Here is a 27,167-nt window from a genome sequence, read left to right on the forward strand (position 1 = left end):
TGATGCATATCTAAGATATTAATTCAGATACAACATTTACATATGAATTTGAACATCTCCTTTTAGGATATGCTTCGATAGAGCACAATTATACAGCCTGGAAGAAGCCAATTGTGCCACTTATAAAAGGCCAAAGAAGAAATTCTCAAAAAAAAAATCCATTGATTACAAAAGGTCTAAATTGCAAATCTCTCAAAGTGTTCATCACTATTCTCTATCAGAGGCTGCAACTGCCTTCTTTCTGCTGTGAAGAGCACCAAGTTCAATTTTCACACCTTTCAGATTTAAAATGGTATTTACAAGGATTAAATTCCCAAAAACCCAAATAATTTCACTGTAATTTCTGAATCAGCACAGTCCCATTAACCCAGCAGGAGGAATCAAGTGGCACAAACACAGAACTTCTTTACTCTGTCAAGTAATACAGCAAAGTCAGGAGAAAAATGTCCTACCTCATAGATCGCATAGTTGAACATATAGAATTTTTTGAGACCTGAGCAAATGATCTGATAGTAATTTTATTGTAAACACAATATGTTTAACATATGAAACAAAATACTCATAGGAAGAAATAATATGTTTATTGATACAGATTTTATATTTGAAAAAAGATTTTTTTTGGAAGCCAAGTCTACCTTCAGGTCTGAAACCAAAGCCTTTTCAATGATTGCAGAGTAGTAGTTCTGAACAAATGCTCTTACCTTGCACCACTTTCTATAAAGCAAAACTGGGAAAAAGGTCTCCGCTTTCTCAACTCTCATTTTTAAGGGAAAAAAAACCAAACTAAGAATCAATTCCACTTTAGGATGAAGTATATAATGCACAGTCAATGAACATAAAAGAAAATCATATTGTACTTCAACACTTAGAAGAACCACAGCAGTTACAGGCTTGTGCACCTTCCCAGCATCTCTTACCTACCATTTTCTGTTATCTGCCCCACTCCCTCTCACTGAACCTTAGGAGCCCTTGGGTCTTCTTTCAGTAATATTTCTTCTTCCAAATGATTCTCTACAACTTGCTTTATGTATCCCAGTAATGTTTCCTTGTTATCCTCTGAATCCACTGTGAGAGACTGGACGTTAACATTAAGAAACTTCTCCTGGATTTCGACAATCTTTTTCTCAGTTTTTATTTATGCTTCTATAAGTGTCTGGGTTTTTTTCACCTTAGGCAACACCTATTTCATGCCATATTGGAAAGGCAAAGATACAGAATTTCCTTGGTGACTTCTAGAGCTATTTTATAAGTGCACAGAAATTAAACAAAATGGCTTTTAAGGATAGAACTTTTCTTTCCAAGTTTTTCAAGCTTGTCTTCTTCTGATAGCTTTTCAAGCTGTTAAGTCTGCATTTCCTGCCATAAGATTTGCCAAGCAATCTGATATAATTGCAAGATGATTGTGATGTATTATAGGATCATGGGGAGGATAAACTGATCATCATGGATAAGCCAAAAAGTTTAAAAAACACTACACTGCAATATTTGTGTAGTCCTTCATGCCAAATCTGTGAAGACCCCCAAGAATGACATTGGGCTACTTCAAGTTTTTTAACATGTTGGACTGAAAGCTTGAAAATGGAACTGGTGTTTATTTGTTCCTAGGTTTGAGGGTTCATTTTCACCAGATGGTTGCAACCTCTTTCAGTTACCTGTCTCTTTGGTATTCATTAATATTTACTCATTTAACATATTTCTTTGATCCTCAAAGATTGCTGCCAGGAAAAGTAATCATCTGATTTCAGGTTTTTGAAGAGCTGGATGGCCTGTATTTTTTCCCTCTTCCATACATCCTTTTCCTTCCCTGTGATGGATTCATCATCACATACAGGCTGCCCAAGTGTTGTTTCGCTTTCAGAAAGTTTCATGACTTGATGGTCTTCCTGACTATTATCCATCTTCACACTGGATTTTAGGCTGTGGAAGCAATAGTCACCAACCTGGCAAAGGAAAACTGGCTCAGTGCTGTCAGGGTTTAACACCAGCAAGTTACCTTCTGACAAAGGCTGCTTTCTAGGAATACCATTTTCCTTCTGTAAGATAGGCAAAGAAATCTTTGTGGGCTTTGAATGTTCACGGAGACCTTCAGGCAGGGTAAGATAGTCACCAAAGGTATCCAGGTGCAATTCAGGAGATGAGGCTGGTGCTTGGCCTGAAACTGGGATCATGACACCAGTTTTCCCCTGAGAAGACTCATGGCAAGAGTGGTCACTGGGAGGCTGGGGCTGCTGTGAGCCACAAGGTGATTCCTCGGCTGTGACAAGTGGAGGATGGGTGGAGGTGCTGGCTGATGGCAGTACCAGGCTGTCCGTGGTGATGTACTCCAAAGGGCACTGTTGAGGAGATGTGGTACAGCTGAGAGCCTTTGGAGAGTTCTGCTCCTCTGTTCCCCTGTTGGTGCCTTCTCCACAGGGTGATGAGGCCTGTGAGACTTCTTCCTTGTCACTGAGGTGCTGCATCATTTCCTTCTGATCCGGGAGCATGTCCCTTGGAGAAGCTGCTTCTGGCTGCTCCTGGCTCTGTGGGGCCTGGGGAGAGTCTTCCCTTGGGAGAGTCACATACTGAAGGGAAACTGATTTCTTACTGAGTCCCACAGGGTCCATTTCCAGGGTCTGGTGTATATCAGGGTGAGAGGACACCACTGGGCTGTACAAGTACGGACCATTGAAAGCAAAGCAAGGGATTGCTGTGTGGGAAGCAATACTTGCATCAGCACTGTTTCTCCTTGAAATGGGAAAGGAATGACCAGCTCTCTGACTTGAGCAGGCAACTGGGGCATGCTCTGACTCATTTAAAGCATGGTATGAGTTCTGTAGGTCAGGTGTAACAGGGGAAACATCTGTCTTCTTAGTCTGCCCTTCAAGGCACTCTGCCAAAGTCTTCGCCGGCCTGAATGTGGGAAAGAAGAATAAAAAGAAAAGAAAGAACAATAAAAATTGTTCATGAGAGAGATTATTGTTTTAAACACAAAATATAAACCAATCTTAGTTGAAAACACACATAGCTACACACAGCCTTAGAAAAAAATTCGTGCAGATGCAGCTACCCCTGTAATAAAAAATTGAATCTCCTCCTCAAAAGCAACTTGTATAGGATTTTTAGTGACAGAACATTTGATTATATTCTGCCATGATGCAGTGAGGTCTTAGAGACCATCCACAGTGACACCATCATGTGCTGTTCACTCACTTGTCCACAACTTGAAGGAAGCTAGCCTGCTCCATCTTCTCTGAAGGTTGTATTTGTTGAAGTCCAGCTGGTTGCTTGTTGGCCAACTTCCCAAATGTCCTTTCTGAAAACGAAAAAGCAGACATGACCAAAGAGCAGTATCTCACTGGCAGTAGAATCAGGAATTGTACATTCCCCATGGACAAAGAAAACAAATAGAAGAGCCTATAGCACCTGGTAACAGGGATACAACTTCACGAATACAACTCAAAGGTATGTTCTCATCTCCAGAAGATGGTTTCTTCAAACCCATATTGCCTTATCACTGACCTGACTACAAGTACTCAGTGAGCGAGCTAGGAAAGATGCCCTCCTAAACTTGTTATTTGTGAATGGAGGACCTAAGGGATTTGATAGTAGGTAGTTGTCTTGGCCAAAGTGATCATGAAATGATTGAGTTTAACATTTTCAGAGTAATGGGAGAAAACAAAAAGGAACAGTAGAGTTACTACTCTGGTCTTCAAGAGAGCAAACTTCAAGCTGTTCAGGGAGCTACTTGGCAGCATACCCTAGGAACCTGCTTTTGAGAGTTAGTGAGCCCATAAGTGCTGGGCAGGTTTTAAGAACCCCCTTTTAGAAGCAAGGCACAGGAAATTTTAAAGTACTGAAAATTTTTCTACATTGATTTTAAATCACAGTTGTGTTGACAAGCACAGCACAAAGAGGTCTGCTAAATATAAGAGCACTGTTATGTTGAGTAGGACCAGAACTTCTAAAAACAAGTAATAGATAAATGAAGGTATCTGTTAATTGTGGACTAGAAAACAAGAAGAGCTCTTAAGATTATTGGAAGTCTTGAAAAAGAAAGAGAAATAACGAATCCTTCAAGGCACAGTTCCCTCTTACCCGCAGATAGCCCTGGATCAGGAGACTCTTGCTGGGGTTTGGAATCTTTTCTTCCCACATTTTCTTCTTCCTGCAGCAAGAACAGTTTTCAAGATTTGCTTCTCAATTTGCTGCTACCAGAAAAGGCTGCACCACATAGACTGTGCTGCTCGGCACAGCAGGGCACAGCCAAGGCAGCGCTGCAGCCCTACCCAGCTCTCTTGCCTGCCCAGCCATGCTCAAGGCTGCCCACCAAGGCCCATCTCCACCCAGACCTCTCTCCTGGGGGACAAGAAGTGCCTCAGACTTCATGCCACCCACATGGGCTGTTAAGTCTCCCTGATGCAATGCTAGCCTACCTGAGGAAATACTTATAGCTGCAATAAGCAACTATCAGTGAAGCGATGATGAGAGCTGGGAGCGTCACTGGGAGAACCACAGGTGGCAGAACTGAAACAGAGAAAAGAGAAAATCTATCCACCTGCAGAGTGACTGTTTCCTGCAACAGGTTTTTCACTTTGGCCACTATTCAGGGAATTTGATATGAGGAGGAACAGGATCATAGGGCCTTCAAACTGTTGGAATATCTTCCAAAGTGGGACAGGCCAAATGTGCCCTGAACAGCACACTGACCAAAGGAGTTCATTGTTTCCTTTACTGATTAACTTCTTACCTTCTACTGACATCAGAATTAAACATTTTAAGCTAATGAAAAGATGGTTATGAACCTAACTCCACTATGAACAACAGGCATGGCTTCAGACATCTTAAGTCTGCATGACTCTGCACAGTTCTGAGGAAATGGGGTCTCAGAGATTTTCTAAGAGCTCCCCCTGTCAACAGCCACAACAGCACACTAATTTCTTCCTGAATACGTGTACCAAAATTTGCCCACAGTATAATCACTACAGCCTTCCTCAGGACAAATCATACAAGATCATATTACTTTGGGCAAAAGATTGTATGATGGCAGACATTCTGCCTCCAAGTCCATAAACAGCAAAAACATATAAAGATTTTATCTCCAGCAGACTCCATTGTGTGTTTTACACAACCTTATAGTCACTCTGCAAATATAAAAAGCTGATGTCTTATCTTCTATCTTCTTAAAGTATCAAGCTCTTTAGTCACTGACAGCAGAATGGATTACTGGAATCAGAAAATAATGATAATCTTTTGGGCAGGATGTCTTTGATTCATTCTCCACATGGAAAACTTTATGGTTAGTTGTACTCACCTTATGAAGGCAAGCAAGAAAGAAGTTTAAGAGGTCATTCACTTCCTTCCCTAGCATTGTTGATGTACTGCAAGGATGCAGGCAGGGCAGCTGCCTTGGTAAGTGACTCCAACTTAGGCCATGGCTGCACCTCACTCCAACCCCAGCTGAGACAATGTGTTATACTAAAGAGCCATCCCAGCCATTAGCAGTCCACCAAAACCTGACAGAAGCATGGAAAGTACCATTCTCAGTCTTCCAGGTGAACTCCTCACTCCATTCACTCCAAGGTCCCTCATAGTCTGGAGGCTTATTCACCCTTGCACGCATTTTCCCCCTATATTCTGTAGATGCTGCCAGCATCTGCAGGGTGAAGATGAAGGGAGGTTCATCATTGCTGATATTTAACACCTGGAGAGTCTGAGGAGAAGGAAGAAGCACAAATGACAGAGGTGAGAAGAGCTGTCTTTCCATTTGACCAGTGAAGAAATATCCATGACTCTTGCACTTTGTAAGTTACCTTTTCATATCGGTCGTTTTCCCAGTACTTGACTTGGTATCTCTGTGGTATGAAGTTGTACTTCAAATTGTGTTTTTTCCACCTTAGTTCATACTCTTGGTTCCCTGTTGCTGTTACTGACACATTTGCAGGCGGAAGCACCTGGACTGAAACACATTGAATGTCTCAGAGCACTTACCAACCTACTGGTCTCTTTCCACATTGTGAATCATTTCCCGGGACTGAAAACAAGGTTGTTTTGTGCAATGTAAAATGGCTCAGCTTTTTAACACTTCTTAACTCTCTGCATCTTCATTTTCTAATCAAATACAACAATATTAACAGTATACAAGAGTATTAAATAACAGAAAATCCATACCCATGAATACTGAGAGTGCTCCCTGTGTACAGAAAAGCAGCAAAGCAATAGTTGAAATATCTGTACTTGTCCACCACATTTCCAGAAATTTTCAATTCTTTTGGAGCTACCTCCTGATATTTTCACCCACTGCAGGAGCTGCTCCAGCTTTAGAGTTTGAGAAGTCACCCAAATACCTTCAGATACATGTGGGCAGAAATGACCTACCTGGTGCACCTCACTGGGAAAAGGATTCCTACCTCATCCAGGGTTCCAGGGGCCATTGCACAAACCCACAAGAGCTCACTGACTTCTTGAGAAATCACATAGTGACACACTCCTACTCACTACAGACACCTCTCACCGCAGTCCCGTCACCTGGGACATTCAAGAATGTGAATCACAGAGAAGTCAGCAGGATGGCAAATACTCACTGAGAAGCTCCAGGTCACAACCTGGATTTCTGCACAACAGTTTCCATCACTGTCACCTTCCTCAGAGTAGCAAGTGCCACTGAGGAACTCCACACCTACACCCCAGAGCTCTGACCTGATACAATCCCTTTCTTCATCAGCGATTGTTTCTTCCACTTCCCACTCACATTTCCTCAACACCATTGTCCTCAGCCCCACTTGCTCAGACAGGCATCTCTCCAAGAAACAAGAAGGAGAAGCAGGAAACAACACAGGAACTCACTGTTTTTGTGGGCTTCAATCGTCTTTTCCTCTGTCTTGGCCCGGACAGATACATGGTACTGGCTCTGGCTGCTAGAATTGCTAACAGGGATCTCACAGCTCTGGACCACGTATGGGGTGTGGGGCAAAGTCTTCTCATGCACAGGAGAGCACTCCTCTTCTCTGAAGAGAAGAAAGAGGATGAATGGGAATCAGGGGGATGGGACAGGCAGAAGCCCCATGGGAGAGGCACAGACACACTGCCATGGACAGAGCACATACTGTGATTCTGGGGTGGCCCTGACGAACAAGCCAAAGAGGACAGAGGTGGTGATCACTTTCTTCACTTCCCAGCTGCATGTCAGACGATCTCCACCATTGAAGAGGCAGCGAAGGTTCCTGGGCTGAAGGCCACCTTCAGAGAACACAAGTGCAAGGTTAGTGACAGGAAGGTTCTGGCTTCTCAGTTTCCAATCCCACTCCCTCCCATGCTACCTTCAGGGGTCTTCCATGACACCTCCGTGCTCCACTTGCTGTACTGCCCAGAGAAGCCACTGGCCTGCCCTGGTCTGGCTCGCACACGGGCAACGTAGCTGCTCCCTGGGACAAGGTCCTCAGGCCTGAGACTGCACTGGGTGGTGCTGGAGAGCAAGAGCGAGGCAGCTTCCTGTTGTTGGGAGAGAGGAAGGGAGGAAGGAAATTGGGACATTGAGGGATGGAGAGGTGCAGGGAAGACAGGGAAAGAGTGAGAGGAGGAGGAGTTGACTGCCAGGCTGCATCTCCAACAATCCCACAAGTGTGATGGTCCATGCACATGCTGCCATGCAGTGTCTCCTCACTGCCACACAAGAGGGCTCCAGCGTGTGCTGCAGCACAGCTCAAGACAGGTGAGGCACAGCCATTGTCAGGCACAATCTTCCCTCGCAACAAGTAGCAAACTCCTGCAGCTTGCAAAATCCAGACTGTCTTCAGCTCCAGCTACACATGTTCATAGCACTGCTCAGTGCAGAATTAGGTGGGAATCTGGCCAAGATAATTCTCTTAAAATCTAAAGATCAGTCCGACAGGTACAGAGCCAGAAACGTGCAGATTTAAGGAAATGATAGGACAAAGGATATGGACTCCTAAAAACTTAAACAAAAAAAAAAAAAAGGAAAACCCAAAACATATCTGTCTCAAAGGGGGAGCAACTTCAAATGTATTTTGCTGTTTTCCCCATATGAACCCACAGCCTCCTGTTCGATCACGATTTAATTCAGTTTAAGAGGGATTCAAATCCAACTCAAATCCAAGTACAATGGTTGGGAGTTTCTTCGAGTGGAGAAGAGATCTTTGCATTCCGTTCAGGAAAAATGGCATTTCACAGGACAAGTCACTTGCTAACAGAAAGAGAGCCCCTTCCACCTGACCCAAAACAACACTTGTTGTAGCTGTTCACAGTGACTGAAGAATGGAAAGACCATTCATTTGCACAACTTTTTCCACAGACTTTGAACTGCCCAAATTGGTGCAGCCCAAACCAGGACACCTCAGCTCCTCTGCTCTTACCTCCCAGGACTCCCACTGCCGCTTGTAAGTGACTTCATAGTCCAGTGCACTGCCCAGCCCCTGGCTTCCATCGGCTGTTTGCCAGGTCAGCAAGAAGTCTCCTGATATCATTGGGCTGACTGAGAGGTTTTGAGGTGGGAGGGGCCGAACTGGAAGGTGAAGGTACAATGCATGAGAGGAGATAATGAGGAAATGACACAAAGAGGGGAAGAAGACATCTAGGTAAGCTTCCCCATTTCCAGAGTATCTTATCCCTGACAGACCAAGTACCTCCTGCTTTACTAGCTCCTGAGATGATACCACATACAGCTGCTCTCAGAAACTTGCTGCCTTCTCTCCCTACCCAACCCTTGCAATGTGGAGTTCTTTGGCAGTTTTCACAATTCTAGATCAACAGCAAATACATTCTCAAAAATCCTTAAAATTCATTGGGAACAAGAATTTGGTATTTTAAGCCTTACCGTTTTGGAAAAGATCAACATCCAGTTCTGTTTGATTAACATCTGTTCCATTTTTAGGCCTGAAGCCGTAAGTATCCTTTATCCCTATTCCTAAATAGTCTGTAGTCCTGCGGCAGACCCAGTGCACAAACACGTCTGGAGCTTCATGCAAGTCACTTTCTGTCTGGCGTTCACAAGACATGTTCTTGTTCTCCCTGTGTACAGAGAAAGTGATCTATAAAGATCTGATCCAAAAACCTGTAGTTAGTACAAAATTAAAACCTGAAACCAATTTCATCCCATTCTGATGTTATAATTCACAAAGGCACTTATATCCTTTTTTCATTGTTCCTATTAGTCCTGGTTTGCATCAGTTAATACGAGAAACATTTTTTACACCAGAATTTTGCCTCCCCGTTTCAAAGTCGTGTGGCAGAATGTTACAGTACCAGTTAATTTTTTTTTTACTTTTTAGCCTAGCTCTATGTAATCTCATATTTTTAGGTGAGATATAGTATGATGAAGGTTTATGTCATGTAAATACACCTTTTACTCAGAGTTAAAGGCCATAAAATTTCTGATGATCCTAAACTGCTTTAAGACTCTCATTTTGCAGTACCAGAAAAACACTTAGAAAAAGATTCTCAACCAAAATGTACTTCTATATCCTTAGTAGTTCTGTTCTGCCAAGGGACCTTAAGTATTCATTAAAGATTTCATCCACAATGTTAATCCTCCTTTCAGATGGCTTTTCTCCAGGCCAAGCAGCATCATGAAAATTAGAAACATTTTTTTAAAACTAGGCATGAGAGGATAATCTTTGTGTGGTTGCAGTAGCCTTAGCTGCTGGAGAGATGCATTGCTTCTTTATGCACCCTGTGGAATTTTGTTTGTGCTTATGGCTTCATGCCCAGTATATTATCTTTTTCCAGCTCAGATGAGAAATATTAAGTTGTGAATATTTAAGGCCAAATAGTCTCTTCCAGGACAGGATGGAGTCTTCTAGCCAACTTATATCAGCAAGCATAATTCAGCACTATTGCTATTTTTATAAGTTGGGTATTAGCAATGAAACCAGGGACATTGCTGAAGTATGGATTGGACACTGCAGTATGTGTGTAGCCTTAAGTAAAAGAGTCAGCCCAAAGGGTGTGAAGCTGTGAAGTTATTTCTATCTACTCACCAGCATTACCTTACAGGTTGGGGTTTAGTCAACTATTCATCTATGAGCTGATCTTGTTTAATTGTTGGCCATTTTGATTTCAGCTGACTGTCCATGTTTAACACCTGCTTGTCTGATTCCTTCACCTCAGTTATATTTCATGATCCACACACTTCATCATGTAACAATGTTTCAGAGAATCCTCCAAAAGTCCAAGAAACTTTATATCATCTTTTCCCAGAAGTATTTAGCCTCAAGGTCCTGTTCCAAAGTTCTTCCACTGTTTTCATCTACTTTTAGGTCTATTAAATTCCCACTTGTTTGCAATAAAATCAAGAGTTCTTAATTTTTCCTTTTCTTCCTGTATCTCCAGACTCTAAATAATTTTCTTCTCAACTATCTATCTTTGCCTTCCTCTCTCCCTTAACTATTCCTCTATTTCTGTCCTTTCTTATCCTCACCAATGATCCAGTCTGGTGATTTGGTTCCCTTTTGAAAAGGAAACAAATGTGACAGAGAGATACTGTCATAAACACACCAGTATCTCTTGTAGGAAAACTGATGGCACAGATAGAGAACTTACCAGCTCTCTCTATCTCATAAATATACAGTCTACACATATTTCTCAAAAGTTATCAAAACCACATTCTCAATGCTCCTAAATGAGCAAAAGGACAGGGGGAATATCTCCTCCCTTTAGGGTTACAAACAATATTTACACTTGTTCTGACACCTCCTTCCCCCTAATGCTGATTATTAGCAGCCTATATGCCCCATCATATTTCATATCTATGATCCTACAACAAAATTATGGAAAATAATTGTAAAGGTGATAAAAATATCTCCACTGGCATAGCTCACTCATTCCTCTCTTCTAGATGAGGCTCAGAAGCAGGTATAACTTTTGCTTAATTAAAAAACAGTGTGGATGTGCTTTCTAAAAACTTGACTGCATGTCTCCAGAATTCCAAGTTATGGCAAATTTCCCTTTGGACTTTTATCTAGCTCAGCACATTTCAGGTACTTACATGTCAATATTATCCCTTTGGTAAAGAATCATACCAATGAGGTCATGAGCCTCTGAATGCTCCATCCATGTGCAAGTCACCTGTGAGTTGTAGTCACTGTAGCACTTCAAGCTTTTCATTGGGATACTCTCTGGGAAAGAAATTCAGGCAAAGAAAAGATGCAGTGATTAAAAATATAAATGGTGAGAGATGAGATACAGAATGCATGAGGCTCTGATAAAAAAAGTCTCCTCTTGGCACCAGAAAATCCTAGACTCCTAGAAAGGTTTGGGTTGGAAGGCACCTTAAACATCATGTAGTTCCTCCTGCCATGGGCAGGGACACCTTCCATTGCACCACTTTGCTCAGAGCGCCATTCAATCTGGCCCTAAAGGTCTCAGGGATGGGGCATGACTCCATGAATATATGTGCAGAGTGGTCACAACTCTGCACATCTCCACAACACACAAGTGTCCAAACCAGGCTACAGCTAACAACAATTTAGTGAAATCTTTGTGCCTGCAAGACATACAGTTCTAGCCAAACACTGAGTATATCCAAGGATTAGTCGATACCATGGTTAGCAGACATATGGTGATCATTTCCTACTTATGTGTTGCTGTGGGAACTTTTTTGCTACTAACTTCCCAGTAAAGTTTGTAATGCTAGAAAGGTCTATTTCTAGGTGAGATGCTCTGAGAATAGCCTTGCTATGACTCAGAAGAATGTCCAAACTAATTTGTTGGAACTAGCTTTATGATCCAGAGATGGCCAGATCTCTCATCAAGGATATTTTCTTTTTTAAGTTCACAACTGTGAAGCTGAAAAATATAGACTGCCTCTGGCACATGCACTATGAAGCAAGCTGCTTTCTTATCCTTCCTTATTTTCCCTGAAGGCAATATCCATGCTGCACTATTGGGCTATTGCACCTTCAGGTGACAAAGGTGCATACATGAGTGTGCTCTCTCAAATAATATTTCTCGATGAGAGCTATAATCAGCTTGTTTGAGAGGCTTTTTACAAGCAAAAACCCATCAGAACACAATGTTGCTCTCTTAGGAGGCATAAGAGGGACCTTACTTTGATCTTCTACTGAAAACCAGTACAAAGTTCTACTGCTTTCCTTGTGTAACCAGAAAATGGAGCATCCCACATAGAAAAGAATGTGGAAGTGTCAATGTGGGGGTAAGGCTCAGAATGCCAAGAACCCAGTCTGACCTACACTTCAGAGACCTCAAAGGAAGATATCCTGTAATTAATGCTGGGCCAGGCAGCACAACTCCTCCAGCTACTGCAGACATGAGCATCTGCGTTAGAAAAGGTAGATGCCCGTGGAGCACAACTCCTGATAACACTCTTTGTCTGCTCTCTGTAGGATGGCTATATGCCTAGTATTGTGGCAGGTATGGTGTACTTCCTATTGATTTCCCGGCTCTGTGAAATCAAATTTGGAGGCAGGGGAGGACAGAGCGTGGGAGGAAAAAGGAAAAGGAAAAAGGAAAAAGGAAAAAGGAAAAAGGAGAAGAGAAGAGAAGAGAAGAGAAGAGAAGAGAAGAGAAGAGAAGAGAAGAGAAGAGAAGAGAAGAGAAGAGAAGAGAAGAGAAGAGAAGAGAAGAGAGAAAAAAGAAAAGAAAAGAAAAGAAAAGAAAAGAAAAGAAAAGAAAAGAAAAGAAAAGAAAAGAAAAGAAAAGAAAAGAAAAGAAAAAAGAAAAGAAAAGAAAAGAAAAGAAAAGAAAAGAAAAGAAAAGAAAAGAAAAGAAAAGAAAAGAAAAGAAAAGAAAAGAAAAGAAAAGAAAAGAAAAGAAAAGAAAAGAAAAGAAAAGAAAAGAAAAGAAAAGAAAAGAAAGAAGAAATAAGTTCTCATTGTGTAAGAAAGGAAGCACAAGCAATGGATATGGCAGATGGTCTCTTTATCTGTCAGCTATTCCAGAAGAAGAAAAACAGGTCATCTGGATTTTGCTCTTGGTAGCCCCCACCACACTGTCTTGTGTCTGGCCACATGTCTCTACTCCTGTGCACCATCTGAATTATGCATTCATTTGCAGTCCTTCATTTTCCTATGTTTTCACTAATTATCAGGGTCTATCCCTCCTTCCACTCACTCATTATCCAATCAGCTTGTTCATCTCGTCCATTTATATACTGTCCATACCACCAACATACAACTGATTTAGCTGTACATGCACATGCTACATGCTGGTTTTGCTCAGGATGTCTGCTCTCTTACAGCTTAGAAAACAGGAGAAGAAAGCAGAAAAGCAAGCAGAAAAGGAGGAAGAGCATTGGCTGAAAGAAGGAGACATTTAAAAAGAAAGGCAATAATGGAAGGATGAAAGAGAATATAAATTTGAATCTCACCTTGAATGGCTTGAACATGGAAGACCAAATACAGATATAGCAGCAGGATGAAAATCTCTTTTATGTCCATATTGTCCTTGGCACACAGGCTTGATCCTAACTCAGAATTTCAGAGTTTCCATTGCCCACTGGCCACTCTCTTGCCCTGCTTACTGTGGAGCTGTTTGTTTCTGTTTCACATAAAGAGAAGTAAAACTGAATAAGGGAACTTCTTTAAGATCATGTTGAAGTGACATTCAGGAAGAACTTCTACCAGACATTTCTTGTAGGACAAAATTCACGTCCTCACTGTGTGTTGTTGCAATGCAAGCAGAGAATGAAGTAAATGTACATTTCCAAGGAAGTGCAGGGATTTGGTCAGCTGAGCAGCAACAAGACAAAAATCCTGATTTGTGATGAGAACTCATCCTTAAAATTAATTTCATTCTTCTGCTCTTTATGCTTAAAGCCTTCCTAATGAACCACAACAGTGGGTAATTTCCTTAAAAATATGATCTCAATGACAAAGTTCCTAGGAACTATAGTGGATGGATTTCCATATTCATTCACTCTGAAAATTTTCTTGAACTTTTCTCACTGTGCCCCAAACAAGTTGCAAATTGTAGACATACAACCAAAGAAATTAATTTAATTTTTTCCTGGTTTTTGGTTAAGACTAAAAGTAGATTGAGCAGTTCCAGGACCATGGACCACACTGTTCAATACCAGAATTTAAGTAATTTTGGCCATCTCTCATCGCTCTCTCAAAATCATAGTACACACACCTACTTAAGTATGTTACATATCTGAGACTTTTTCTACTTTAGGGGAGCATGGAAAAAGCACTTTTCAATTCCTATTGATTTTCAGATTCCCAAAAGCCACTTCCTTGGACTGGAAACAGCTGCCTGAGCCGTTGAATAATCATTGCAGCTAAGGAATCCCCCAGTAACTCACAAGTCCTTGTATGAGAGCAGCCTCTACCATTATGCTTCCCCCAGAAAGGAAGTCATTCCCTTACCTGAATCCAGGGGTGTCTGTGAGGCGGATGATTCAACCTGATGGGGAACTCTCCCTGTCCAGCACCACCCCCCAACACCAGAATCCTCTGATGCAGATATCAGCAAATCCACACTTGCCTAGAACTGGAGACAGAAGTATAAACCAACCACAGGATTTTCTTGGCAAGTAAGTCTTCAAAATAACTACTGCATCTTTTATGAACCTCAAATGCCACTTTCAGAGAAGCTGACACCTCCCTTTCAAGGAAAGTCTGTGCAATTGCACAAAATAGGAAGTCCGTACTTCCTATTTAGCCCCCAAACATGCACTTAGATGGGACTGTTGGGTTAACTGGGAAGGGAGGGAAGGGAAGTTTGTCATTGCCAATCTATGTGTTAGTAATTACCAGATCATGAGACTTATGTATTTTAAGAAAGATACAGGACTGACTGCAGCAGATGTAAGAGACATGAAGAAAGAATTTTCTGTTTTTCACTCCAGTACTGTTTCTTGTTTTGCTCTAGACTAGACAATCTTCATGGCAGGGATCTCTCTGGACTTTTGTTTGTACATCTGTATTGGGGGAGAGTGAACTACCTTTATCTCTGTAACTCTTTAGTAATATTTCTAAGTTTTACCCATTTCAACAACAATTAATAATAAACTATAAGTACTGTAGTACATAAAGAAAACAAGAAAACTGGTGAGAGTAGTTGATCTGAAGTTATCCTACATCCAAGGCAGCCTAATCTTTTAATCCAACCATAAAGCAGCCCAGAAGCCTTCAGAAATAAACCTTAGGAAAGTTAGGCAGCCATAAGGGAGAAACATGCTCAGGTTTGTGTTCTCAGGGATAAACTATGGGGGCTTATATGAGTCCCCAGATACAGAATATAACTGGCAGAGACCTGCACTGCTACTCCTCCTCTCAATCCTCATGGTACTGACCAAAACCACAGGCAGCAGACTTATTCTCTTATCAGAACTGCATCAATAAACAAGCAAAAAAATCCAAAAAACCCCTATCATGTGAATAAGGGAAACATGCAAAGCAAGAAAAAGAAAATGGATAATATCTGGGGTAACTGTGTGTGAGAAGGTGTCCATATAAAATCTGCAGACAGTTAGGGGAATATGTAACTTGGCTGGATGGGAAGGATTTATTTTGCATTGCAGTTTAAAGGCAGAGGGGGATCATCTTGCCCTGATTTTCAAAGGCCAGTGTGTGTTTATGTTCTTCCAGCACCCTTATAAAAGAGGACAGTTGCTCCCTAGCAGACATTTTTCCTCCCTTTCCCTTCTCATTGAAAATGTTCCTCCATTTTGAGAGAGACATGCTGGTTGGCATGAGTTGCTGGTTACATCACAGGATCCAATTGTCACTGAAAATCTCTGAGTGCCACTTGCTCTGTTGAACTCCAGGAACAAGTAACAAAGAATCCTGCACACCAGAAACTTTGCAGTCCATACCTGCCATTAGGCTTCAAACTTACAATGCATTTTCTTACGTATCACATGTAATATCACATTGCTGTTACTTCATCTCCTTTCTAAACTGCATTGCTACAATGCCTCTGAAGTAGGAAGTTACATTTTGTAATATTTTAATAAAATAATGTCAAGAAGGCGATCCCCCCCAAAAAAACACTTTTAAATAAAAATTGACAAACTAATATTTAACTTTATTCATTGAAGAATCTGATACAGTAATTTCTTGTTAGTTCTACTTTGAATGCAGTGTCAGAAAGCAGAAGATAGAGAAGAGAATGCTGTTTGAGTAGGATATCCTACACATTTTCCTAGAACATGAAAATAAGTAGATTGTACAGTTATATAAAGGTCTAAAAGGAAGACCACAGGTGTACTAGGTTTGATTCACAGAATTCAATATACTGGTCAGTGGAAAAGAAGAAAGCTAAGATGGGCTGAAACTTCTTCACTGAAATCCAAAAAAGTTTTATTGATCCTCTGAGGACAAACTCTGAACACCCAGTCAGACTCCAATGGCCCACAAACCTTCAGATCAGCAAATGAAGAGAAATTTATGGGAGTCTAGAGAAAAAACAAAAGCTTATGAAGACATTCTGGACAAATAACTAGTCTCGGGAGTAAGAACAGAAACTAGAGCAGGTCCAAGGGCTCAGGAGACCTCTTTTGCAGGCTGACACTGACTTGCTTTGTAAACACGGCCCGTGATTTTATTTCTCTATTACTCACTTTCTCTGGTCTCTATGTAGATGTCTGTATTGCAGATGTGTGCTAAAAAGCTGAAGAAGTTAACTAAGTACAGATTTTACACTGAAAGGTAATATATCACTAAAAATTACTCATTTCAGGGACACTTCAAAGACATTTTGAAGGAAACTGCCTGCAGAGAGGGATATCTATATAGCACTTACATCTCCCCTACTGTTTGAGTAGCACCTGTTCCTGGACTAGTGTTGTAGACACCCAAGTCATCTTTGTGAGTGATGTGCAACTTCCAAGGGAAGAAGTGCTTCTCAGAGGGACTTCTTCTGCTCTGAGACACCATGAGTTCAACATCCTGATCGGAGAGCAAGCGGATCAGGTCACCTTCAGGATCCCGGTAATTCAAAACAATGTCTTCTTGGTTAAACTCCTGCCTGGGAGAAAAGAAATGGATTGATCCCAAGAAATCAAGGAATGCCTGGGAGGTGCTACATGATGAATAATATACTGACAATCTAATTAATTTTAATAAAAGTCACACAAACCCTTCGGTATCTTGGCTTTCTTGATGCAGCAGTACTAGAAATCATATAGCCACATTCATGCTGTGTTGTGTTTAAGCTAAGAAATCTACCAGAACCAAGAACCATTTCCAGTAACACCACATAAATGGCACAATTAATCTGTGTGTTTGATAGAACTACCATGCAAAAGAGCTGACTGTGGTTACCACCCACTTTTGCCTACTTATTTTTGCTCTTTCTGAGGAGTGTAAGAATATTAGAACAGGTGTTCTATTACCAGTATTTACTAATATTTAATGCTCTAAATTGTTGATGTTCAACACCAGATTAATCTAGTTTAACAAGTGTTAGAAGGCCGTGTCCTACATCATGAAGAAATGTACTAGACAAAAGATGCTTTTATGGGGGTATGGCTCTTGTCATAGTACAAGAAATGGAAATTTCTACCCATCACAATTGAGTCAGAAGTGTGTGTCATTCCTTACTCATTGACAATCCCAGAAAGGACTAGTGTCTGCACAGATGACCCTAGGCCAAGTCAAAGTGTAACTTCTTCAAGACACTTGAAAAGTATTCCATACGTAAAACATGGAGCTGACCAAGTAGAATGTGGAAAATCTCAAACCAGAATGAACTTGACAAATGTTTAAGTATCAAATATACAGCCAAGTGCTTGCATTGTACCTCATCAATTCCATTAGATCTTTGAATGATGGAATGCTGCTCAGATCCTCTTCCACTGAGATATCCCTGTATTTAGAACACATATACTCATTACATATCATGACAAGAGAATTGTTGGTGTTTCTTCATCAGCAAACTTGAAGGCTATTTTGTTACTACCTGATGGTGCTCACAGTCTCATCATAGTAATAACAGCGAACTTTATTAACTGTGTCTTCCTGCTGTGGTAAATCTTTTATTATCTTCACAAAAGCACATGGGAAAATCCCAGTGGCACCATCAGCAGTTCCCTGGAATGATAGGAAATGTTAGAATCAAGAAAACCATGCCATTTTGGCCACATGCAATAAGTTCTGGAATTCGATTAATTTACATAGAAACAACAGTAAGAATTTTTCCACTATAATCAAGAAAAGAAATTCTATGGAAGTGACCTGATGGCATCCCTACAAAAAGGTTATACAATTACATAGTCAAATACCAGGCAGGGGAGTGAAACAGTGTGTAAAAAATGCAAGTCAGATGGCTAGAAAGGAAGGCTGTGGTGTTTGAGCAAGCAGAGATATCATATCAGCAAACATACAGTATGTTCCCCTCATCCTTTTTTCAGAGCACTGCTGCATTACCCAAGTTCTCCCTAATCAGGCTGACGTGTGTTGTGGTATGAAGCATGAAGCATACATCAACTCACCCTGAGGCCAGAAACCAATTAATCGCTGAAATGGAGTTTCCATCTCCTTTCTGTGGCCTTTCTGTGTTCTAATCACTTCCAAAGAATTTAAAAACATTCCAGCAGAAGCAAATGCAAATGAAAACTGAAGTCTGGAGGGCAAAACATTTGTAAGCTAAAAACCATCAAGGAACCAAACAATTACTAATTTGGAATCAGGGATTTAGTTTTGACAATAAGACCTGATTATGATACAGTTTCTCCTTGAAAGGAAGAGGCAAGTCACAAGGATCAGAAGAGCCCTTTCTACTCATATATTTCAAGGTATGCTAATAATTCAGTACTGCTATTGCAGTCTTACCTCCAACCAGTCTTTGTTTATTTTGCTGAGAAGATAGATCAAATCTCCCTTCTTGAATCTGAGTTCCAGTTTATTGGTTCCAGGAAAATCAAACAGTGCCTATGGAAAGTAATAACCTCAAAATTATTAATTCACAGAATTACAAAAGCAAATCTTTCTGTTGTGTTCTTGAGGAGAAAGCATAAAGCAGCAAGACAGTGTGCACTTTGTCATCACATATGTATTTCTGGGATAAGGTCACATATATTTGACCGTAGTCTGCAGTTCTCACAATCTCTTCTCCTACTCAGCACACACAAAACTGCTTTGAAGAAGCAGTGAAAGCAGTAGGATAAACATGACCCTGAGTCAGCTACATAAAAGGATTCTTAAAGTGACAGAACACTGAGCACCAGAAAGATCAATATACATAAGCTGAAAATACTTAAGAGCAAGTAAGACAACAGAGCTAAAGCCAATTGACAGCTTGAAATCCTGAGAACTGAAAAAATATAATATTTCTCATTGCAGCCTTACAGCTTTTAGATTTGCTGCAAAATATCACAAAGAGCCTTTAAAAATTGCAGAAATGTTGTGTCTTAATTTAAGGGTAACTAACTGTTGCTTTTACATCTAGCTTTCAGGTCTGGATGCTGAACTGAGAGATGTGGGAAAGCTTGGGAAATTGACGTGTTGTTGAAATGGAGTTTAGATGCCCTCTTCAGGAAAAAAAAAAAAAAAAAGGAGGCAAATACATGCTTATCACCCTAACAAAAGGTTAGAGAGTTAAGGTGGCTGTGTTATCAAAAATACACATCTCTCCTATTGTCCTTAGAGAAACATGGTCATTTAAATGGTCCTAGAGGAGCAAAAATGAAAAGGTGCTCTTTATTCTGTGTTGCAATTGCTCTTTTGATCTTGTTTATGCCAAGAGTTCTCTTAATAAAAAACAAACAAAACAATGCTACTGTTATGCTAGTGTCTACTTATTAGCCCTTTCAAAAGCCTTTTTTCACCCATTGAAAAGTTCTGGTAGGTATATTCAATACTAATAAATTAATAGATAAAACCCAAGAGATATGACTGTTCCAAGACCTATCACTCTCTGTGTAAAGAACAAAAGCAACAAAACTCAAAGCAGATGCCTGGGGATTTTAATCTTATATGGCAAATCACATGTTTCAGGAAGCAAAAACCTGCTCAGACAAATACTGGTTACAAAGCAGTCTCATGTGCTTAATACTGAGAAAATATACCACAAAAGACAAGAGTATGGGCATTTCTGTTACAGAAAATACATTTATGTTACAGAAAATACAAAAATAAGATGCCTCCCCTGCAAAGACTTTAAACATATGCTGAAGACACTGAGGCTGAAGCTTATGCCTGTTTTAGATTTAACTTATGGGTAGCACTATGCAAATGTGGACCATTTGGCAGTAAGCTGTATGTGTCTCAGTTTTGAATCTCCTGTCACTCTGATTTCACCATAGACCTTCTTATTACTCAAGAGATGAGGAACAGGACACCTCTTTCCATCCTTTGTTTCATTCCCTGTTGTTAAAATCAATTGTTTCTTTCACTTTCTTCCCCCAAGCTCTAATTGAAAATGGCAACCTGATGGATGAGGTACCACAGTAAACCGGAGTTTAATCTCCTGTCCTGTGACACATTGTGCAGAGTACTCACCTCAGCCCGTGGAGCTGCGGTGCGATCAAAAACAGGCACTTGATCTGAAACACTCTTACTGCAAAGAAATGAGACAACAGGGAGGAAAACATCCTTCTAAGTCATTAAAAATGCTACACAATCAGTAGTGCAGTGTCTGTGTTTTTACTTTTTAAGGGGCATGTAAGCCATAGACCACCAGAGAAACTGCATGAGAATCTGTGTGCAGCACTGAAGTAAATAAATATGGATGCAATGACACTGCCCTAGTTCTCTCAGTTTCAGTGCAGAGCAGCAGCAATCTGATGGTGTCTGCTCCTGAGAACAGATGGAATTTTCAATACAGTCAGTATTCTGGACCTCTCTTCCATAGCACTGCTCAGTCCCCCTACTCTGCTTTCTGGGCATCATTGTTTCTAGCATTTATGGCATTTAGTTCAAACTCTGCCATCATATACTCATGCAGTTTTTGCACTGTTTGAGGCAGGTGAAAAGGAAGCGAGCCCATCTTTGGAATGCTGAAAGGAGAATTAATTTATCTGAAGGGTAATGAAATATGACGTCTACTTAGCAGTTCTCCAAAGGGGTGTCAATGCTGCTATGTAGGACAGGCCTCTGTTTAGACAAAGGATGGGAACAAATTAAGTATTCAGTTTCATTTAGTGCCTGAACCAGATCTCACTGAATTCTGTGCCAAAACTCACACTGACTTCAGTGGTGCAAGCCTATGTCCTTAAGCTTGGCCTGTATATTCTGCACATTATAATAGAGATTACCATTAAAGAAATATGGGCAGATAGAGCTGGACAGTATTTTTAAAAAGGCAAATACTCTCATTTTGGAATTTTCCTCTAATGCAAGTACCACATCCACTTAAAAAATCTGAGATAACTGAAAACAAGAAACAGTCTGTGTTCACTCCATCACAAAGACCCTCATATTAGGGATTCATGGATTCACTTGGAAAACACAGTGGTGATCGTCATCTCTCTCTCTCCCCAAAACTGGACAGCGTCTCTTACATCAAGCAATGCTGAAAAAAACATGTCAATCACTTACACTCGGCGTGTCCGTGGGCGAAGCCGTCTCAGTCTGTGAGGCACCTGCTCGCCATCAAAGGTTGAGTGGTAGAAGAACAGCCGAACGTCCTCATCCATCAACACCCAAGCAGGGAGGCAGAGCAGGTTCTGTGCCAAGAGCAAGCAGGAAGCAGAGTGTAACAGTGGGAGAGACCAATTCTCTATTTATTTACATGTAACAAATATGCCTCTCTGACCTACAGGATCATGAAGGATATTCATTACTGCCAGAAAGCTCCCTCCTCTCTTTTCTCACTCAGCAGGACACAGCTGAACAGCTGACAGTCTTTCCTCTTTGCTCCTGGAGTTGGCCAATGTATTGCTTCACACTTTTTGTACCTGATTTACTGCAGAACTAAATTGCTCTTTGTTTTTCTTTTCAGAACATGAATGACTGTGGAAAGAAGGCAGTCTTAAGTAGTGGAAATCTTGGCCAGTGCTTCAGACTTTTACTGATTTGAAGTTCAGGTCTTCAGTTAACCTGCACACAAAGAATATCTCTCCTTGATGCATGCTGCATCTTCACTGTAATTCAGGTACTCTCAGAAGCCCACCTGTCCTGATTCTGGCTGTGAGAGAGTCAGTTTTCTTCTTAGTAGCTGGTACAGTGCTGTGTGTTGGATTTAGCACAAGAATGATGTCGATAACACACAGATGTTTTAGTTGTTTCTAACTACCGGCTTACTTAGTCTAAGCCAACAGCTTTTCTGGTTCCCAAGTCCTGCCAGTGAGGAGCTGCACAAGAAGTCAGGAGGGAGCATGGCCAGAAGAGCCGGTCCATGGGATATTCCATGGAGAGCCATCCAAAGGGATATTCCATGCCATAGAACATCATGCCCAGTATGTAACTGGAGGGAGCTGCCCAGGAGCCACTGATCACTGCTCAGTGCACTGGCTGGCCATTGGTCAGCAGGTGGTGAGCAATTGTATGGTGCATCATTTGTTTGTTTTCTTCTTTAGTTTTATTTCTTTGTATTTTTGGTTACCTCCCCTCTAATTACAATTATTTATTAGTATTATATTTTACTTTATTTCAATTATTAAACTGTTCTTATCTCAACCCGTGGGTTTTACCATTTCCCAGTTGTTCTCTCCCCATTCCATTAGGGAAGGAGGGAGTGAGCAAGAGGCTGCGTGGCACTTGATGGTGGGTGGGGTAAAGCACAACCCACCCACCATTCTCCTAATCCCTTGGATGCAGACACCAACTCTGTATTCATGCAGCACCTGGAGAGTCACCATTTCCTCACACATCTTGGGAGGTTTTGGTAAGGATGTCTATCTGTATATGAAGACCCTTTGTGAACTGCATACTCCAGCAGACACCACAGTCTGAACAATCTGGGGAAGAGGACTTCAGGTTGTACCACAGTGTGGGCACTGTGTCTTCAGGAAAGCAGAACAGAGAAGCAGATACTTAGAACCCAAAAAGTACTGTCTACCTTAGCTGATTTCAATGGCTAAGTATCTGCAGTGATCACTGCATTCTTTACTTTAAAATTAAGTTTTACCTTCATGTAGACATTTAAGATAGGAATCCTGTTCTCAGCAATTTCCTTTTTGGCACCAACAAAAACTTTTCCTGGAAAATATAAAACCTGTAACAGTTATTGAAGAAAAAAAAGCAAAAAAGAGGCTGTCAGAGAAATGAAGCAGTCAGGAGGAAGTAGAAGCTGAAAAAAATTTACATCTTTTCTAAAGGATTTTAGGTTTCTAAATGAACATTACTACAAGTGAAGAGGCTGTCAATGGAACATGACTTCTCTGGCATCCACAGCCAGGAATTAGTTCCTTGTCACAACTACTTCTCTCATTGCATTCCTCCTTCAGGCAGCCTGAGCTGAGAAAGCTGCTAATTGTGCAAAGGTTTGGTACTGACAGCTTACCTGGCAGTACAGGGAGTGTGCAGGTAAATGGGCTGTTATTGCTCTCTGGCCCATATCTCTCCTCTAGTTTGGTGTGCAGGGCATAGAACTCACGATAGCGCCGGAAAATCAGGTATCTGCCACCACCTTTAAGCTTTACTTCAATGACAAACATCTGAAACAGAGAAGAGGGATTCCGGATGGTGTTCATACTTATAAATACTCACCAACTGAATGTGAGGAATAAAATAGGAACATAAGATCTGTGCTCCATTAGTGGGAATATCCTCTAGGAGCAGAGAGGAAAGCAAGCCTTCAGTTAAGCATCTGCCAATTCGGGAACTAGGATATAACAAGGTATTTGTGTGGGTCCATCTTGCATATGAGGCATGTCCCTATGGCTGCTTTATATTATATGATCTTAAAAGGAAACATGAAATTACTAAATTCAACTTTATGCTTGCACACTTTGCCTCAGTGACAAGCAAAATACATTACGAAGACAAACACAAATATTTTACAATAAGATGCCTTGGACATCTAAATCTGAAGACAGAATGACATTTAAATGAATTGATTTTCAGAATTGAAGGCATTCATACTTCTTTTTTGACTTTAATGTACACAGTTGCAGAAATTATTGTCTGACCTCCTTCAACCACTATTTTATTTTTCTTTTGACAAAATTGCTTTGCTCTAAGGGAACCCAAAATTTCCACGCACTGACCTCTGAGTCACATTGCAGCCAGATCCTTCAGAAAACATAAAGACAGAGCAACCAAACATCACTCTATTCCAGAGAAAAACCTGAATTCTGCAGTGGGAAGTGTTTTAAGAGCAATGTCTCCAGCAGAAGTCAGACTGAGATAGGCATATTCAAACCTTCAGAAAATCTTAGTGCCTTTCCCAACTATTCCCATCCTGTGTGCTCTTTCGTGTCTTAATATGCTTCTTTCTGTGAAGATGGGAGCATCCTAACTTGCCAGTACCATGGAATAATGAAGCAAGACTCTCCCTTTCTACCCTCTGAGTTATTTTCCCACTATCTTCACCAATCATACAGCACTCCAACAGGAAACAAATCAATTAGGAAAAATTATGATGTTAGAGGATATCTCCTACATTTCATTCAGAAAATAAATTTTTAGACTGAATCTGGGATAACTATACTCCATTCCTGAAAAATAAAGCACTGAGAAATCTTCCACATGGAACTACTCACACCAAAAAGCAATTACACCAGATTAAGTGCATTTTGCTTCCCACAACCAAACCAGTCACTGGTGAAGGCATGTAGAGGCAGGATAAATCTCCCTTCTTACATAGTAATTAGTAAAGCCTTTCTTCTCTTCAATATCTGCAATATTAGCTGAAACAGGTACATCATCTGGAAGCTGGTCAAAATCACTGTGAAGCAAGAACAGAAGATTTAGGTTACTCATATTGGTAATAGCCTTTGAGATGTCCTATGCCACACAGAGCAAAGATAGGCAATATCACATTTTCTAATATGAAAACCAAGATATTAGAAACTCATGGTGTCAGTCTCTTCCTCTGGAGGTCTGATCTTGAGATGTCAAATTTCAATAAATTCAGCATAAATCAGTCACCATTGAGAAGATTCATTATGCCTGAAAAATACCCCTCTCATTCCTAGGCTTGCTCAAGGAACAGGACTACAAAACAAATACTTGAACTGCTAAGCTTTTCCTGATAAATGTGATCAGCTGTGGATGCATTCTTAATCCTTCCTTAATCTAGGAGATTTACAGAAAGAACTCTGCATCAGTGGATCCTATTCTAAGGAGATCATTACACATCATGATTTATGCTGCTATTATTACTGCATTACTGTAGAATATAGGAAACAGTTTTGAGAAAAGAGCTTGTTATGCAAGGTGCTGTAGAAACTGACAGCACAAAACTAAATCCTAAAAACTTTATACTCTGTGCAAGATGCATAAAATATACCACATACATATAAGAAAAGAAACAACAGGATAAGCACAAACAGAAAAAGAACAAAGAAACAAAAGCATAGTATTTTTCTATATGAAAACTATTGGTGCCTACACCAGCTGTCAAAATGTTGTCAAATTTTCTTGATGACATCACAATAAAGCAAACTCTTGAAGAGGCTTGGAAAAATAAGGCTAGGCTATCAAATATTTGGAGAGAGACCTCCCAGTCACAGCAGGTAAGGTTCATCACAGAATATTTGGAGTTGGAAGGGACCAACTTTCAAAGATCATCAAGTACAACTCTTAATGAATGGCCTGCACTGGGGATAGAACCTACGACCTTAGCATTTATCTCCCAGTCTCAGCAGATAACCTGAAGCACAAAGATACTTGTTTGAAAATGTCAAAAGTGTGTGAAGGAACTCATGTTAGTAGGCAAGGTTAGAATAAGCTTTGCAGATCCTAGAAAGAATTGGATTTGAAGTGAGAAGGAAGAATCTCTGCTGGAACAGGGATTACTAACAAGCAGCCATATGACCACTCAGTCATGTTACTAGTCTATACTGCCCACACTACAAAAAAGCATGGATTGGCAGATGCTTTTTCCTCTATGACCTTCTCCTTGGTGCAACAATTTTGACAAGCAGCAGACAAATTCACCTTTGCTTCAGTCTTATAACTCAGTGTTGTCAGAGGGGTATTTATATTAACACCTGAGTAAAAAGCATCTAGAATGAGGAAAATAGAATAATAAATGAGATAAAGAGAGACTTCTAAAAGGATCATCTAAAAAATCCCAAGCTGACAAAATGTTAAATATTCTGATAGTACAAAACCAAAAACTGGTAGCTGTCTCAGTTTATTCTGCTAGGAGAATATCCCAACCAGGGGCTTCCACAAGGCGTAGCCCATTTGAAATGCTGAAGCAATGATGCAACATCTTGCAATAGTTTGCTGTACAAGGAAAATGCCATGAATCAGCACCACCCACAATACTGTAAATACTACCCCTTACTGTGAAGAAGGATGTGGTTATGGAGAGCAAGAGATATAATTAGTCATATCACAAACACTCATCACAAACTCCAGTAAAAGGGAAACTTGTTTTGCAGCTATAAAGAGGACAATGACCCACTATGTCCTAGGTTGTGAATATTCCCCACAAAAAGAAGAAAGTCCTCTCCAGCAAAAGAAATGGTCTGCTTGACCCTAAGCAGCCTAATAGTGTGGAAGTTACACACTGTTCTGATAACAAGAAGCCTTTTAGAATCACCAAAGATGCTTGCATCCAAATTAACCAAACAGATCAGGAGTTACATGAGGCTTGTGGGGAGGCAGGAGCAAGCTATATAACCCATTACCTCTTTTCTCGCAGCTGTCGGGGAAGAGACATTGTTCTTCTTAAATCCAGATGACTAAGATCTATTCCTCTACTTCTTGGGCACTTCCTGGTTTAATAGGATGAACACGAAGTCAAAGTAATTCTCCTGCAGGAAACAAGACTCCTTTGCAAGGCCTCAGAGATCTTTTTTTAATGTTTCAATGTCAGACGATTTCTGCTGTACCTCCCCACCCCCATGGGTTTGAGGAAGTACCAGGGGGAAACAGTAATAAAGAGACACTGCTCTGTGATGTCTGTCATGTCTCAAAACTGCCACAGTTGAGAAACTGAAAGCCCAAGAAAAAGCAGAAACTATGAGCCACATATTCCATTGTCCACCCTCCACCAAAATATTTGCCTCTGTTGAAAGCCAGTATGACAGGGCACAGCAAAGACTCTTTTGCCTCAGCTAAAATGTCCCCATATATACCCCTACATTAATATTTGTAAACTAGGATGAATACTTCTGATCCCTTCTTGAGGCTCTGTGATTCCCAAGGATCTTC

The 27,167-nt window shown here is 40.7% G+C and overlaps 2 protein-coding genes across 2 annotated transcripts; both read right to left on the reverse strand.

Moving 5' to 3' along the window:
* Positions 1–559: 559 nt before the first annotated feature.
* On the reverse strand, positions 560–14,390 carry CSF2RB (colony stimulating factor 2 receptor subunit beta). Its single transcript, XM_036400198.1, is given in 15 exon segments — positions 560–2,889; positions 3,190–3,235; positions 3,238–3,292; positions 4,075–4,144; positions 4,413–4,503; positions 5,515–5,689; positions 5,790–5,935; positions 6,823–6,983; positions 7,083–7,215; positions 7,296–7,467; positions 8,349–8,497; positions 8,810–9,003; positions 10,979–11,108; positions 13,319–13,488; positions 14,319–14,390. Coding segments are annotated over 14 exon segments (2,796 nt in total). The 5' UTR covers positions 13,389–13,488; positions 14,319–14,390; the 3' UTR covers positions 560–1,685.
* Positions 14,391–16,011: 1,621 nt separating this feature from the next.
* NCF4 (neutrophil cytosolic factor 4) lies at positions 16,012–26,735 on the reverse strand. The gene is made up of 10 exons (XM_036400893.2): positions 26,642–26,735; positions 24,642–24,726; positions 23,341–23,494; positions 22,966–23,036; positions 21,435–21,562; positions 20,397–20,454; positions 18,729–18,827; positions 17,857–17,987; positions 17,698–17,763; positions 16,012–16,923 (listed from the first exon to the last, which is right to left on the reverse strand). Exons 1-10 carry the CDS (start codon positions 26,671–26,673, stop codon positions 16,695–16,697), a joined length of 1,053 nt encoding a protein of 350 aa, XP_036256786.1. The 5' UTR covers positions 26,674–26,735; the 3' UTR covers positions 16,012–16,694.
* Positions 26,736–27,167: the final 432 nt, after the last annotated feature.

The sequence above is a fragment of the Molothrus ater genome, chromosome 5 (genome assembly GCF_012460135.2).
Source record: "Molothrus ater isolate BHLD 08-10-18 breed brown headed cowbird chromosome 5, BPBGC_Mater_1.1, whole genome shotgun sequence".
Taxonomy (NCBI): Eukaryota; Metazoa; Chordata; class Aves; order Passeriformes; family Icteridae; genus Molothrus; species Molothrus ater.

Excerpts from the sequence above, each read along its gene's own strand:
- NCF4 (XM_036400893.2), bottom strand. The coding sequence starts at position 26,673 with ATGTCTCTTCCCCGACAGCTGCGAGAAAAGAG. Across the intron at positions 23,495-24,641 it reads AAGGCTTTACTAATTACTAT|ATGTTTGTCATTGAAGTAAA; the intron begins GTAAGAAGGGAG and ends TCTCTGTTTCAG. Across the intron at positions 23,037-23,340 it reads CACACTCCCTGTACTGCCAG|GAAAAGTTTTTGTTGGTGCC; the intron begins GTAAGCTGTCAG and ends TATATTTTCCAG.